This window comes from Scyliorhinus canicula, chromosome 3, assembly GCF_902713615.1.
Source record: "Scyliorhinus canicula chromosome 3, sScyCan1.1, whole genome shotgun sequence".
In the NCBI taxonomy this organism is placed as follows: domain Eukaryota; kingdom Metazoa; phylum Chordata; class Chondrichthyes; order Carcharhiniformes; family Scyliorhinidae; genus Scyliorhinus; species Scyliorhinus canicula.
The window spans coordinates 168,149,608-168,166,976 of NC_052148.1; the positions used below are offsets into that span (position 1 = coordinate 168,149,608).

The 17,369-nt window shown below is 47.8% G+C and overlaps 1 protein-coding gene across 6 annotated transcripts in view; it reads right to left on the minus strand.

The window, feature by feature from the left end:
- The window catches only part of shroom3 (shroom family member 3), a 547,942-nt gene that overhangs the window by 5,666 nt on the left and 524,907 nt on the right, over positions 1 to 17,369 (minus strand). For all 6 annotated transcript variants that reach the window (XM_038791699.1, XM_038791697.1, XM_038791701.1 and 3 more), the window contains 2 exons: positions 14,924 to 15,757; positions 2,265 to 2,741 (listed from right to left, as the gene is read on the minus strand). In XM_038791699.1, coding sequence (XP_038647627.1) covers positions 2,265 to 2,741; positions 14,924 to 15,757 — 1,311 coding nt within the window. The remainder of the gene's footprint in view (positions 1 to 2,264; positions 2,742 to 14,923; positions 15,758 to 17,369) is intronic.

Consider the following 17,369-nt stretch of genomic DNA (forward strand, 5'->3'; position numbering starts at 1 on the left):
CAGCATGCTGGACAATGTCTCTTTGACTTTACATTTAATAATTAATATTTTATACTTGTGTTTATGGATAAAGGAAGTGATAGCGTTGATGGCTTTGTAAAGTACATGAAGCGGGAAATAGTGAATGAAAATGAAAAATGGGGCAGCACAGTGTTTAGCACTGCTACATCGCAGCACCAGAGACCTGGGTTCAATTCTTGCCTTGGGTGATTGTCGGTGTGGAGTTTGCACGTTCTCAACGTGTCTGCGGGGGTTTCCTCTGGGTGCTCTGGTTTCCTCCCACAGTCCAAACACGTGCACGTAGGTTGATTGGCCATGATCAATTTCCCCTTAGTATCCAATGTGTGCAGGTTAGGGGGGGATTATGGAGATAGGGCGGGGAATGAGCCTGTGGAGGGAGCTCTTTTGAAGGGCTGAATGGTCTCCTTCTGCACTGTCGGGATTCTATACAATCAGGTTTGAATTGTACATGCATATTACTCTTGGGAAATGAGCCAGATGGGTTTTGCTTTCGTGAGGGGCTTTTGAAAAGCCTGCACTCTCCATTCTTCAGCCACTGACTCTTCCTCATCACCCATCAGTACCCGCTTGCTTTGCAACATTATGGCCACCTGATTGGATTATTTATGCCGTACGATTGATTACCAGCCCAGATTCTCCATTTCAATATCCCCAAAGTTTCAGCAGATCTCGGAGAGCTATGTTGAGACAAACCAAACACTAACAGCTGGGTGGAAATGCAGCAACAGGTAGATTGAATAAGTAATTCTTCAACTTAGTATAATTTGCACATCAGCGCGGTAGCACAGTGGTTAGCACTGTTGCTTCACAGCGCCAGGGACCCGGGTTTGATTCCGGCCTGGGTCACTCTCTGTGCAGTCTGCACATTCTCTTAGTATCTGCGTGGATTTCCTCTGGGTGCTCTGGTTTCCTCCCACAAGTCCTGAAAGATGTGCTTGTCAGGTGAATTGGACATCCTTAATTCGCCCTCAGTGTATCTGAACAGGGGCCGGAGTGTGGCGATTTTCACAGCAACTTCATTGCTGTGTTAGTGCAAGCCTACTTGTGACACTAATAAAGATTATCATTATCTTGCACTTGGCTCCCTTTCTTACAGATGCAGAATATTCCGGAACTATAGTTATGTACAATGTAACTATTTCTCTCCAAGGACATAGTCGCCCACAATAGACTATGTTTTTTCAATGACTTGACAATAAAACAAAGCTGGGGGGGTCTCATCTGCAACATGAACTCTAACTGAAGCATAGGAGAGAATTATCAAATCGTACAATAATCTAGTTGGACAGTTTTGGTCTCCCCAGAAACACGAGAGAAATTTACACTGCTGAGGGTGATGTAGAGAAGAGCCATGAGACTAATTCTCGGTGTGGGGGGTCCAGCTTGGGCTTATCGTCCCGGTAAGCATGCATCCAAGAGATGACCTTATAGATGTATATAATATTATTAAAGGTTATAGAAGATCTTAACCTGAAATATTACTTTACGTTAAACTGCAGGAGTGGAAGAAAGAATCATAGATTCCAGTGGGGTCTTTTATGATAGACATCAGGAAATTCCTCTTCGCTCAGAGAGATCAATGTATGATAGTAGTAGTAGAGGCAAAAATCTTGGAATTGTTTAAGAAACCATGTTGTTGATATAATGAGGAATGTTAAGATATCTCTGGATGGATGATTCAAAGCGGTCTCCCACACCCGTGATTATTTGTGAATCCATCATTCACTTCTAGAATGTAGGACGATAGCAGCTAGCAGTGTATCTTTCATGCCTCATCAGCCACCTTTGGACTCATGGGAGACAATCATTCTCGCTAGTAAGGGATAGTCAATGATAATAATTGTGTAATAGTATAATACCCACAAAGGCACAAATACATGCACACACTGTATCAGGTATTTGGGGCAATCTTTCTCCCATGGTCAAACCTATTATACTGCCTATTGTATATATGTATATTTTTTAAACAAGTATACTTCTCTAAGAAAAGCGTAATATCCATTTTCCCCTTATCCAAAAGTCAGTAACCTCAAAAACGTTGCACCGGCGAGAAATAGGACATTTACACAGTTTTCATTATAAACGGACAACAGACTCTCTTCTCATTCCCTGGATTTTGAGGTGGACAGAGTCTGCACTAGTATTCTTTGCTCACCCCACGGAGACGGAAAAAAAGTACAATATATATTTTGTACAAACAGCATCAACACAATCAAATGCTAACAATATTTAATGGAACTTACTTATCTTCGTGAGATGCAGGTTTGTTGCCCGCCTTTTGTAACCGCGGCCTTCTGTGTTGTGCCTCCTGCCTCACTGTGCTGCTTCTAGGGAAAATACCCTCCATTAGATCCATGGTCGTCTTCATGTTTGAATCTGGATCTAATATCTCGGCCAGAGACTTATCTTTGCCAACGATCTCCTTCGCAAGTTCTTCCGACTTGAGGTCCTCAGGAGACTTCTTGTTTACTTCCAGCGGCACAGAGGAATGTTTGTCGGCTAAGTTTTCTTGGCTTTGGGTTTTAACACATGCTGCGTCCCAGCTCTGTTTTCTGAGCTGTGCAGTTTGGGTAGCGTGAGTTTGTTCTGGGGCTGTCGCACCTTCCAGCCGACAGTTCACTGCAGACGTGCTGCAGGTGCAAGGTAGGCTTGTCTGGCCATTTCTCTCCATACTGATCATCGCAGGCACATTATCCTTCACAGCATCGTTGGCTGGAAACCTTCAAGATGCAGAAAAGTGGCATTAAACAATAGAGCAACCCACTTCAAAACTTGATTATTACAACAGCTGGTAAAGTTTACTTTGGTGAAAAGAAAATCCTATTTACTATATTTCATGTTTCTCGTTTTAGAGGTCACTCTAGCTTTTGTTTGTCCTTTTTTCCCCCCCGAGGCCTGATTTTTCATAGCTGTTCCACTAAAAATTATTCCATTCGATTTCGTAGTGTAACTGAATGATGGCCCCCAAACTATTAACAATACATTTATAAATAAAATGGAAAATCATTTAAATACAACATTCATATATCATCACATCTCAGAAATATTTCAAACCACTTGACATATAATTATCTACTTCAGAGTATGGCAATTGTTGTTAAGTAGGCAATTCAAGATGATTGAATGCTGAAGAAGTTCCTTAGTGCAAGATTTTGTAACAGTACTCAATTCTGAATTCCTTCTTGTCAAGATCAGTGTCTGACGGACTGATTGCGAGTACTGTAATACCACGCGTTTTTATTTAAATTATTTCTGCCTTCTTTTCTTTTAGCTGCCTCCAGTTTACAAATCTGCGCTCTGTGACATCGGAGGACACAGTGTCAAGCACCATGTTACCATGTAACAAAAACAGAAAATGCTGGATAAGGTTGGAGAAGAGGCATTCTGACTCAAAACGTTAACTCTGTTTCTCCCTCCATAGATGCTGCCAGATCTGCTGAGTTTATCCAGCATTTTTTTGTTTTTAGTTCAGATTTCCAGCAACCGCAGTATTTTGCTTTTATTATACCATGTTACCAAGTAATTAGCCAGCAGGGAGGCAGTGATGATTAGGGATTATTTTCCTCCCTATTTAGGGGTTCCATAGAATCCCTACAGTACAGAAGGAGGTCATTCAGCCCATCGGGTCTGCACCAACCCTCTGAAAGAGCACCCTCCCTAAGGTCACTCCCCCTATCCCTGCAACCCTACCTAACCTTTCGACACTAAGAGCAATTTAGCATGACCAATCCACCTAATCTGCATATCTTTGGACTCTGGGAGGAAACCGGAGCACCTGGAGGAAATCCACACAAACACAGGGAGAATGTGTAAACTCCACATAGACATTTACCCAAGGTTGGAATGAAACCTGGGTCGCTGGCACTGTGAGGCCCTATTATTTATTAGTTTAGGATTTTATTTGCTGAAATCTTGGGCAATACTGCTGCGTGAGCCATCCCTGCTGTGAAAATGCATCTCCTGCACCACCAATACTGGGTACAGTGATTTTTGTTTCAAAGCTGATTTTATTAACAAACTACAAAATAAAGCCAGTGGCTGCAGCTGTAATCAATGCAGTTACATCCCAGCCATACATGATTGGGTATTCAAACCTGGTCAGAAGTAGTAGGTAATGATAGAGACCAGAGAGTTTACTGACACCCAGCTTAAAGCAAGTTAATTTGACCCAAAAACATTGTGTCCCCGAACGTTACTCGTCATTGAAAGGAAGAAACATTCTTCTTGTGTCTTGTAAATTTACTTGTAAATTACCCCGTACCGAACTTCAGTTGAGTATAAAGTTTTCTACACGACATTCAATACACTAGTTGCAAAGAGTGTCGTAGCACAAATCTTCATCTGAAGATTTGATGGTTTGTATTTATTTTTTTTTAAATTATTTTTTTAATAAATTTAAATTACCCAATTATTTTTTCCGATTAAGGATTAGCATGGCCAATCCACCTACTCTGCACATTTTTGGGTTGTGGGGGCGAAACCCACGCAGACACGGGGAGAATGTGCAAACTCCACACGGACAGTGACCCAGAGCCGGGATCGAACCTGGGACCTCAGCGCCGTGAGGCGGTTGTGCTAACCGCTAGGCCACCGTGCTGCCCAATGGTTTGTATTTATAATGCTAGTTAGTCTATATGTCTAGAACTCATTAAACACTTCAGAGAGAAAAATGGAAATAACATGCACTGTACTGGGCTTGACTCCGTTAGGTTTGGATCGTTTATAAAGTGTCTGCACTATTTTCAATCACTGGATAAACTATTACCAAGTTACCATTTACAATAATGTCTATAACTCATTAAATACTTCAGAGAAAAAAATTCCCAATGTTATTATAAATTCAGCATAAGACGCTTTATATGAAAGTTAATAGTCAGAATGAACAGCATCTGGCACGATATATGGAAGAGATTTTAATATTGCACTTGTAACAGTTTTTAATATGGGCTTATTCTTGCCAGCCTTCCTTCTCTCAATAATTTATTCTGCATTGTATTAAAGCTTTAGGCTGATGCTGACTGCCGTGCATTCACTTCTTTAAGGTGATATGCTCTACATACTCATATCTTGCAGGTTTCATTAATTGAGGGGGCGGGAGAAGATTTGCTTTTATGATATTTACATTAACGTTTCTGCTTTTAATGGTCCTTCCAGTGCCACTCATCATAGAATTAAACTGAATTTACAGCACAGAAGTAAATGTAAATGTTGCCCCCGTCCGAGAGGACCATAGGCTGCTCTCCCCTTTGACGAAGCTGCTGGTGGTCGGCCACACCTCGGTTGAGGGGCAGGGTTGAGGAGGTGGGGCCTTCATGAATAACCTCAGCCGGCACAGGAATCGAGCTCGCACTGTTTGCGTCGCTCCGCATCACGAACCAGCTCTCCAGCCAACTGAGCGCACCAACCCCATAACAGGTTAATCAGCCTATAGCAGTGTTAATGGTGCACTCGAGCCTACTCACATTCCACTTCATCTAATCCCAGCAGTGCCATTGTAGAGCCTGGCACCGAGCAACCTGCCCCCAGGCCTTCCCCAAAACTGCTCTCAAATGACTGGTGGCAGATGTAAAAAAAAAAATGGGGTTGTGGGAAATGGGGGTGGAATTTCCCCCCAAAATGGCAGTGTCAATCTTGGCACAAAGATCAGTGCGTTTCCCACGTGAAAAAGGCCATGCCTGAGGTGTGCAGCATCTGATTTGCCCGTCCCGGAGTCATTTGAGCACCTCAATCCGGTGGGGGGTGGGGGGGGGGGGGGGGGGGGGGGGGGGGCAGTTTGCATTGAAACGGCTCCTCAGCATTTGATCTCATTCAAGCCAGGAGAATGGCAGCGAGCAAACCAGCTCTAAGGTTTATGGAGGGGCCCCTCACCTGTTTGCTGGATGCCATGGAGGAGAGACTGGCTGACAGGTGGCTCTCTAGCAAGTTAACAAATCAAGCCTGGGTGACGGTCGCAGTGTTGGGCAGTGCCAGCAACCCGACCAAGAGGACAGTGGTACAGTGCCACAGGGAGATGAATCACCAACTCTGTTCTGCCAAGTAAGTGCTCCCTGTCTCCTCTCTCCACCCCATCTTGCTGTCACCCCTAGGAATGTCACCTCCATCCCACATGCTGCCACCTCGCAGAGCCCCAGCGCCCGACCTCCCATCAGCTCCCTCACGCCCCACCGGCAGTCCTTTTCACACCCCCGCCCTACTTACGCACAGTGCCCACATATGCCAGCTATCATGAACATCTGACCTGCCGGGTAGCCAGCTCACATCCCTATTTGTGTTCCCGCAGGATAAGCTTGCCCATAACCACTGTGAGCGAGAGGAGACGGGCGGTGGAATGCCCGAGCTGAAGATCCTGACTCCTTTTGAGGAGAGCGCCCTGGAGCTCACAGGGGAGGAGCAGGAATTGACCTGTGCTGAGAGTAAGGTGGACCACATGTTCAACCAGATGACCAAACACACGTGAGTTCTGTGTATCCCACACCATTGCTCGGGTCGTGTACAAATACCATGTTCCCTTTCCTTGCAGGAACATTACCCAATCAGCTTGGCTCATCCACCAGCAGTGTCCCACATCGGAAGGCTCTTAGAGGAGGACATCGAAGAATTGTCACGGCTATCGCCTGCACTATCCACCATCGCAGAGACACACACCACAGTGGACATTCTTAGCGGGCAAGCCTCTGGGTCACTCTCTGATGAGCACCACAAAGCTCCTGAAGCACATAAGGTGGAGGCAGGAATGTCCTTGGGATCGGACAGTCAGAGGTCTGCTGGATCCCAGGACTCAGCTGTGCGATAGCCAGGTGCTGCGCCTCTGGACATGTTCATCCCTCAGCAGCGAGGCCTAATGGAGGAGTCACAAAGCCCTCTGTCGCAGGAAATGCATGGCACACAGGTCAACACTGCAAGAGTGGCACTTGCACTGGAAAGCCTGGGGCAGGCGGTGAGAGCCATGGCGGGAGAACTCTGAAGCATGGCTAGGTCCCTGAGGCCCATGGCTGAGGGATTCAACTGCATGGTGCAGTCAATGGCGGGCCTCCAGGACTGGCAATGCCAGATGACGTTGAGGCTTCTGTAGCTCACTGCAGCTGCACCTCCAACCCATGGGGGTAACCAGGGGCCCACAAGCCCCACCTGAAGGGAGGAGGATCCTCTGGTGCACAGAACAGGGCTTTCCATTCAGGAGACCGTGGGAGTACCCAGCCAATCTGAATTCTCCTCTTGCTGAGACTGGCGCAGCACATGCACAGCGGGCAAAACAGGGTGACGCTCCTACATGAGTGTCACCCTAAGGTAGGCCGGGGCCCCCCCAGGACTCGGCCCTCCAGAGGATGCCTGCCAAGGGCACCTCAGGCAACAGGTCGTGGACTGTCCCCTCTCCCCACTGTGTTGTTTGCCTTGGCTATAGAGCCATTGGCGATGGCGCTGAGAGCGTCAAGGGAATGGAAGTGGCTAGTCCGGCGTGGGTGTGTGTGTGTGGAGCACAGGGTCTCGTTGTATGCCGCCGACCTACTCATGTATATTTCTGACCTGTTGGGGGGGTAGAGGGAGATTATGCGGCTCTTAGGGGAATTTGGCCGGTTCTTGGGGTACAAATTGAATATGCGTAAAAGTGAGGTTTTTGGGACCAAAGGCGAAGTAATCACTGAAACGACTACACGATGACATCAATAAGTTCCATCCCACCATCAGGCACACCATGGACTACTCTCCAAAATCGGCTGCATTCTTGGGCACACTCATCTCCATCAAGGACGGTCACCTCAGCACTTCGCTTTACCGCAAGCCCAGATAACCTCACCATGCTCCACTTCTCCAGCTTTCACCCTAAACACATTAAAGAATCCATCCCCTATGGACAAGCCCTCTGTATACACAGGCTCTGTTCAGACGAGGAGGAGCGAAACAGACATCGACAGACGCTGAAAGATGCTCTCGTACGAACGGGATACGGCGCTCGACTCATTCAGTGACAGTTCCAACGCGCCACAGCAAAAAACCGCACTGACCTCCTCAGAAGAGAAACACAGGACACAACCGACAGAGTACCCTTCATCATCCAGTACTTCCCAGGAGCGGAGAAACTACAAAATCTTCTTCGCAGCCTTCAATACGCCATCGATGAAGATGAACATCTTGCCACGGTCATCCCCACACCCCCACTACTTGCCTTCAAACAACCGCGCAACCTCAAATAAACCATTGTTTGCAGCAAACTACCCAGCCTTCAGAACAGCGACCACAACACCACACAACCCTGCCATGCCAATCCCTGTAACACGTGCCAGATCATCGACATGGATACCACCATTACATGTGAGAACACCACCTACCAGGTACGCGGTACATACCCATGTGACTCGGCCAACATTGTCTACCTCATACGCTGCAGGAAAGGATGTCCCGAAGCGTGGTACATTGGCGAGACCATGCCGACGCTGCGACAACGAATGAACGGATATCGCGCGACAATCACCAGGCAGGAATGTTCCCTTCCAGTTGGGGAACACTTCAGCAATCAAGGGCATTCAGCCTCTGATCTCCGGGTAAGCGTCTCCAAGGCGGCCTTCAGGACGCGCGACAACGCAGAATCGGTGAGCAGAAACATATAGCCAAGTTTTGCCTCAACTGGGACCTTGGATTCATGTCACATTACATTCATCCCCCACCATCTGGCCTGGGCTTGCAAAATCCTACCAACTGTCCTGGCTTGAGACAATTCACACCTCTTTAACCTGGGATTACCCCTATCCCTGGGTCTGTAAAGACTTAATTACCTGCAAATGCTCACATTCTAAGCATTGTCTTGCATCTTTGACTTTGTCTATATATATGTTTCTGGAACATACCTCTTCATTCACCTGAGGAAGGAGCAGTGCTCCGAAAGCTAGTGATTTGAAACAAACCTGTTGGACTTTAACCTGGTGTAAGATTTCTTACCAAACTTGTAAAACTGACCACAATTCCTCCATTGACCACTAGGTGTTGCTGAAGCTCCACTCTTTGGAGATGTGAGTGCGTGTTGAGCTGCAGCAATGTCATTCATTCCATTCAGAATACGTGAGCTTTCTTTCGGACTGTGGCACAGACTTGGAGGACCAATTATCGGAGGGAAAACTTCCTTATTTGGGTTTCAAACAGGATTCTATGTATACAGTTCCATCAAAGGATGTATGACCTAAATGCGGAGTTCAGCTCGTTTGGCTGAAAGAAGTGAAATTATTTGTGAGGGGCAGAAAGAGACACGTTGAAAATCTGAAACTCAGATCCTGAACTCAAATTCAGTTACCTCCCAATAGTGCATTCCCCTTTCTCAACTCCCAATTTGTTCTCCTATTTTCCTGAAGATTTTGTCTCTTACGAGGGGATGGATTTACAATATCTCCCTGAAGTATCTTTCATTTATGGACGAGTGTCTAGACACTGAATGACAGTGAGATAGCCACAATCTGTCTAAATGTCTGACTTTAGATACTGAAAAGCTACAGAGATCTCTTCTAGAGGGCAAAAGTGCAGGGCAGCAGAAGGAGGGGTTGATCTAGGCATCGCTGTATGACATACATCAGAGTGGTTGCAGATGAATTATGGTGTACATGTGAGGGTGGTGCAAGGCATACAAGTGTTCCATACCATGATAGCAGATCTCCAGCTAGGAGTAGCTACAACCAGCAGCAGCATATAGTCAATATGATCAGGTACGAATGTCTGATATATGCAGAATAACTGGGCACAAATGCTACTTGGCTTCAGTCGTGATAAATTAGTGATCCAGAAGTCCAGGTGTAAAAATGTCTCACCTCCCTCCATTGCACCAAACTCCTGAACACACCAATTTTGTTTATGTCCCCCCCCTCCCGCTAGTTAACACTGTCTTCAAATACTGTTACCCCACTCTTCCAAAATCACTAGAATCTCCTCTCTCCCACCCCCCCCCAAAAAAAACAAACTCTCAGTCCCTTCAATTGTTGCAAATGACTGCCCCACCCCCCACGCCCCTTCTCTCCACTTCCTTGAATCTGCTCCCATGTCCCAGGTCCAGACATATCTCTGCCACAGCTTCCTGTTCAATCGCAATGGTGAGGGTTCTACCTCTCTCAGATTACAAGACAGCCCTCAACACAGTCATGGATGACCTTCTGACTGTAATCAGGGTGTATTATCGCATCTCTTGACCACACCATTCTCCTCCAATGCCTCACTGAGGCTGCCCTAGTTTGGCACCACTTTTAACCATTGATTGTAGTCAGCCTGTCTAAAGCAATGGCTTGCCTGCCCAGCCCCGCCGGACTCTCAGCTTAGGAGCCATCCTGGAGTCTTCCCTCTTCATTTACATAGGAACATCTTCTGTATGTAATAGAGCACTCTGTGCAGTACTGAGGGAGTGCTGCAATTTTGAAGACGCTGGGCAGGATTCTCCATCAGCGGGATTCTCCGTCAGCGTGAATCTCCGCCAGCGGGATTCTCTGCCAGCGAGATTCTCCACCAGCGGTACTCTCCGCCAGCGGGATTCTCCGCCAGCGGGACTCTCCGCCAGTGGGATTCTCCGTCAGCGGGATTCTCCGACAGCGGGATTCTCCGCCAGCGGGATTCTCCGTCAGCGGGACTCTCCGCCAGCGGGATTCTCCGCCAGCGGGATTCTCCGTCAGCGGGAATCTCCGTCAGCGGGATTCTCCGCCAGCGGGATTCTCCGCCAGCGGGATTCTCCGCCAGCGGGAATCTCCACCAGCGGGATTCTCCGTCAGCGGGATTCTCCGTCAGCGGGACTCTCCGCCAGCGGGATTCTCCGTCAGCGGGATTCTCCGACAGCGGGACTCTCCGCCAGCGGGATTCTCCGCCAGCGGGATTCTCCGTCAGTGGGATTCTCCGGCAGCGGGACTCTCCGCCAGTGGGATTCTCCGCCAGCGGGAATCTCCGCCAGCGGGAATCTCCGTCAGCGGGATTCTCCGTCAGCGGGATTCTCCGTCAGCGGGATTCTCCGCCAGCGGGATTCTCCGTCAGCGGGATTCTCCGTCAGCGGGATTCTCCGCCAGCGGGACTCTCCGCCAGCGGGACTCTCCGTCAGCGGGAATCTCCGTCAGCGGGAATCTCCGTCAGCGGGATTCTCCGTCAGCGGGAATCTCCGTCAGCGGGATTCTCCGTCAGCGGGAATCTCCGTCAGCGGGATTCTCCGTCAGCGGGATTCTCCGCCAGCAGTGGACTCATGCCTGCGGATTTCCCGACGGCATGGGTGTGGCCACAATGGGAAGCCCCATTGGCCGGTTGCTGGACAGAGGAGCCCGCTGCCAGCAGTTGAGCGCCTCGCCAGAAAACGGGTCCACCGGGACTGAGAATGTCGCCCGCATATCTATAGATATGTCAGGAATAAAAGAATGACTAGGATAAGAGTAGGGCCAGTCAAGGACAGTAGTGGGAAGTTGTGCGTGGAGTCCAAGGAGATAGGAGAGGTGCTAAATGAATATTTTTCATCAGTATTCACACAGGAAAAAAACAAAGTTGTCAAGGAGAATACTGAGATACAGGCAACTAGACTAGAAGGGCTTGAGGTTCATAAGGGGGAGGTGTTAGCGATTCTGGAAACTGTGAAAATAGATAAGTCCCCTGGGCCGGATGGGATTTATCCTAGGATTCTCTGGGAAGCTAGGGAGGAGATTGCTGAGCCTTTGGCTTTGATCTTTAAGTCATCTTTGTCTTCAGGAATAGTGCCAGAAGACTGGAGGATAGCAAATGTTGTCCCCTTGTTCAAGAAGGGGAGTAGAGACAACCCCGGTAACTATAGACCAGTGAGCCTCACTTCTGTTGTGGGCAAAGTATTGGAAAGGTTTATAAGAGATAGGATGTATAATCATCTGGAAAGGAATAATTTGATTAGGGATAGTCAACATGGTTTTGTGAAGGGTAGGTCGTGCCTCACAAACCTTACTGAGTTCTTTGAGAAGGTGAACAAACATGTGGATGAGGGCAAAGCAGTTGATGTGGTGTATATGGATTTCAGTAAGGCGTTTGATAAGGTTCCCCACTGTAGGCTATTGCAGAAAATATGGAGGCATGGCATTCAGGGTGATTTAGCAGTTTGGATCAGAAATTGGCTAGCTGGAAGAAGACAAAGGGTAGTTGTAATGAACTCCAATTGGCTAAGAAACACCTAGACCAAATAAGGGCAGCGGAACCACACCTGGAGGCAGGCGAAGCAGGACCGCCTCAAGCTGGGATAGCCCAGACAGAAAGGATACCCACACCCCAGCCCCGAGCAATTTTTCCAGACCCCGTCATCAGAGTCGGAGATGGACACACTCGACGAGGCCGCCGCGACACCTCTCCCCGAGGAGGAGGAAGAACAACTTCCAAGGAGGTCGTCAAGGAAAAGACGGGCACCTATAAGGTACACGCCGCCCACTTCGGAGAATGACCCGGCGGACGACACAGAGGTGACAGACCCAGACATGAGGAGCAGGAAGAAGCTCAGAGGAATGCCAGCTGGCAGGAATTCCTCGGACCTTGGGGGGGGGGGAGGGGTGTAATGAACTCCAATTGGCTTTATTTGGTTGGCCAATTGGAGTATGAGCTCCCTCAATGATAGCTCATTGAGGGGACCCATATAATCACCTGTGTAGGCTTTGTGAGCCAGTCTTAAGTTGACTGGACTGCTAGCAGCACTGTTTGTAGCTGCTCCTGTAATATCGTTATTGTAAATAAATATTGGTGTGGTGACAGAACTCCCGTGGATTACTACAGTGGTGGTTGATGGGAAATGCTCAGACTGGAGTCCAGTTACTAGTGGTGTACCACAAGTATCTGTTTTGGGGCCGCTGCTGTTTGTCATTTTTATAAATGACCTGGAGGAGGGCGTAGAAGGATGGGTGAGTAAATTTGCAGATGACACTAAAGTCGGTGGAGTTGTGGACAGTGCAGAAGGATGTTACAAGTTACAGAGGGATATAGATAAGCTGCAGAGCTGGGCTGACAGGTGGCAAATGGAGTTTAATGCCAGCAGTACAGGGCCACCTTTTGGGGCCAGAGCAGCACGCAGCACTCCGGCTCCGTGCTGGCCCCCTGAATTGCTGGGCCAGGAGGCCCGTTGATGCCGGCGTGCACCACTCTGGTGTTTATGCCGGCGTCATCACTTGGCCGGGACTTCGGAGAATCCCGGCACATATATTTTCCATCACAAAGATTGGCCACTTTCAGGTCTATAACATCACCTGCACCAACTCCAGACCCAACTATTTTAAGGTTCTGGTCAGCTTCCAATCCTTTACTTTCGGCAAAATGCACTCTGTCTATACCTGTGTCTTATACCATACCATCTTGGATCAGTGGTCATGCTCTCACCGCTCAAAAGGATATGGGTTTCCCCTCCAGGGACCCGAGTATAAATATAGGCTGACATTCCAGCTCAGTACTGAGGGGGTGCTGCAGTGTTGGAAGTGCCGTCTTTTGGATGAGATATTAAACCAAGGCCTGTCTGCTCAATCACACAATGAGTATTTCATTGGTTCTACAGCTTTTTTGGACACTCCCAGGTCATGAAAGGTACTATATAAATGCAAGCTCTTTCTTTTTCTTTCTATTCCTAGCCAAGTTCCACTTTTCCGTGATCCCTGTTCTCACTGACCAACATTTGCTCCTGTCCTCAAAAGACAAAATTCTCATCTTATGTTCAAATCTTTTGGGGGTGGCACAGTGCTCAGTGATTAGCACTGCTGCCTCACAACGCTGAGGACCAGGGTTCGATCCAGGTTCCGGGTCACTGTCCGTGTGGAATTTTCACATTCTCCCCGTCTCTGCATGGGCCTCACCCTCACAAGCCAAAGATGTGCAGGCTAGTTGGATTCTCCATGCTAAATTGCCCCTTAATTGGAAATAAAGAATTGGGTACTTTAAATTTATTTCTTTTAAATGTTTAACTTTTCATGGCCTTACCGCTCCACCAGCCTTGAATCCTTCCGCCCCACACTCCCAAAATCTCACTGGAAGGAGACACCATACCCACAACCCATCAATTATCGCACTGTGACCATTTTACACTCTTTTCAATCGACCAACCAACTGACCAAAATAATTCAATAATAAATAGAAATGTGTGTTAAGAGGATTCTTGAAATGTGGCGACTAGGGGCTTGACACAGTAACTTCATTGAAGCCTACTTGTGACAATAAGCGATTTTCATTTCATTTCATTTCATAAACCTGATTTTCCCAGCCCTGTGGGAATGGGGTTGGAGTCAGGTGGAAGGGCAGTGGAGGGGGGGCCGGGCACAGTGGAGGTGGGGGGAGGCACATTGGGTGCCTCCTCAACACATTTTCTTCTCCAGGGGCGGCTACCTGCTCCATGCAGGTGTGCAGCCAATTAGTCCAACAAGACCTCACGTAGGGACCGTTTTGCACCAGCACTGGTATTTTATCACAAATGGAGCAGACCGACACTGGGTGCGGAAGCTGCCAGCTAAATCAAGGCCTAAGGGAATTGGAGTCTCCATATTCCAATGATGGGGCCGCCTCAACCCTACCCCTGGATAGTCCTGAGGATGGGCTTCCTTCCATATTGAGGTGCCCTTGCCCTTGCCCGCCTGCTACAGCAGTGTCCATTTTTGCCAGGCTGACATCCCTGGGTTCCCTTTCACTGGACTTCCAATCTCGGGAACCCACTTAACGACACTGAGTGTAGATTTGTGAAGTGAGGAAGCCCGATTCTAGAAGATTGGACTGGAGGGTGTGCTGACACAGGGCAAGCTCAGGATGCCCAAATGGATCTAACGTCTGGACCCTGACACCTGACAGAAAATCCCACCCAGAGTTTTATAAAAACACTTCAGATGTCGATCTTTTTTTTTAGAAAAGTATTGATCTGCATGATGTCTATCATTGAGAATTGTGACTAGCTATTGGAGTTCAACGTGTAGTTGGTTACCTGGCCAAACCTTCCTCAGGATTCCTGATAAATAATTCCTCTGCTCGCTCATCCTTAAAACTAATTGGAGGTGGCGGTGGTGGGAAATCCAGGTCTCTGATCCTTGAAATGGGTCTGGGATCCGGTGGAGGTGGAGGTGCAAATGGAGGTGGCTGGTAACCACTGCTGATGGCCAGCTGCTGATCCAGGTCTTGGATGAACACTTCGTCCTCCTCTAGACAAGATGATGATGATTCCAGACGCAAGGGCGAAGAGGGGAAGTGCACGCTACTCTGAGGCGAAGGAGGCCGTGCAGGTGGCATCTCAGATTCCCAGCTGCTTGCTATAATATGGTTCTGTTCCCTTTCAGGTTGTTTGAGGTTTAAGTCAGTCATGTTGGGAAATGGGTTCCATTTTGCTGAGTCGTCATTAAGTGAATTGACCCATTTCAGTTTCGGAGCTGGAGGCCTCTCTGGCGGGGTTGCCTTCTTCTTCAATGTTGCTTCGGCACCAATTCCTTCTGGGAGGTAGTTTACAAATGACTCCTGTCCTCCTGCTGTAGATTTGCTGCTGAAACTTTCTTGAACACTTGGGTTGGACATGCCATATTGTTGTGAAGCTGCTTTTGCTGGTGCTGCGTTCTCGGTTGTGCTGCGATGGGTGTGCGGGCCAATGCTGGGCAGCTGGACATTGCTGGAAGTGCTTCTGCGCCTGTAGCCTTCAAGCGGTTTGTGTTTCTCATTTCGATTGGACGATGTGTTTCCTGCCAGGTGGTCGGGCTCATTCTCATAGCTGATTGGAAGTGGTGTTCCTGTCGGCTTGTTCCTGCCGTCTTTTCCTTCATTGCTAAAAGTCCTTCAAATGAAAAAAAAAACAAGTTATTGAAGAGCCACCAATTCTGCAAGGCCAGATTTTATTGTAAATAGAAACAGGAAATGCTGTAAATACTGAGCAGGTTAGGCTGCTTTTGTGAAGAGACAAGAAGCAGTTCTGAAGTTTCAAGTTGATGGCCTTTTGTTAGAAAAGTTTGAGATGTAACAGAGTACAGAGCCAGGAGAAGAGGAAAGTGGGGAGGGGGTGGTGTGGAAGAACAAAAGAGCAGGTCCATAATAGGTGGAAAGCAGGAGATAATAAGTGACAAGAAGATTATTGCACTTCATACAAGTCATTTGTTTCATTCAACTACAGCCCTAACGTTGCACTCTTGTTTTCTCGTACCCTGGCACAAATCAAGGAGAAAACTGTCCAAGCTCTCAGCAGTTTGGTACTTCAATCAAACAGCATCTTCCTGTGTGACACCTGACCTTGAGTGCAACAGACTATTCCCCCATGGCAGACATCACTGGTAAACCCTGATCTGGTAACCCCCCCCCCCAAAATCAGGTTAGCGCCTCATGTCATTCTGACTGAGATTAACAGGGACTGGAGGCCACTGCATCAGAATAGGAAGGAGTCTTTTCATCCACCACATCTCTGCTGGCTCTTTGCCAGAGGAATCGAAAATTAATCATAAGCTTTGTTCCTTATCCAGAGCCTGGAATCTTCAATCTTTGTCAACTCTGCCCTTTCTGCCTCAATTATTCCAAGCTCCAACAATTTCTCCTAACTTCACTCCTCACAGTCGCATGACAACGATTAAATTAATGTTCAAGCCACGGACTCCCCTCCAAGTAGAGGAAACAGTCTTTCACTGTTCACTGAACCAAACGGCATCTTAATTTTAATTCTCCTCTTAACCTCTGCTCCAGCGGAAATAGTCCCAGCTCTCCTCCCCACAGCGGTTTCTCATCTCTGAGGAAATCTATGCTGCACACTTTCTGTAGCTACATGACCCTTTCAATATTCTCCGTAGCATGGAATTTTTATTTTTAATTCATTTTTACAGGATGTGGGTTTCGCTGGCTAGGCCAGCATTTATTGCCCATCCCTAATTGCCCTCGAGAATGTGGTGGTCAGCTGTCTTCTTGAACCGCTGCAGTCCCATGTGGTGTAGGAACACCACAGTGCTGTTAGGGAGATAGTACCAGGATTTTGGCCCAGCGACAGTAAAGGAACGTTGATGTATTTCCAAGTCAGGATGGTGAGTGACTTGGTGGGAACCTCCAGGTGGTGGGGTTCCCAGGTATCTGCTGCTCTTGTCCTTCTGCGTGGTAGTGGCTGTGGCTTTGGAAGGTGCTGTCTAAGGAGCCTTGGTGAGTTCCTGCAGTGCACTTTGTAGATGGTACACATGGCTGCCAGAGAGCATTGGCTATTACAGTGAGTATAGTCTGGTTACAGAGAGCATTGGCAGTTACAGTGAGTATTGCCTGGTTACAGAGAGCATTGGCAGTTACAGTGAGTATTGCCTGGTTACAGAGAGCATTGGCAGTTACAGTGAGTATTGCCTGGTTACAGAGAGCATTGGCTGTTACAGTGAGTATTGGCTGTTACAGTGAGTATTGCCTGGTTACAGAGAGCATTGGCTGTT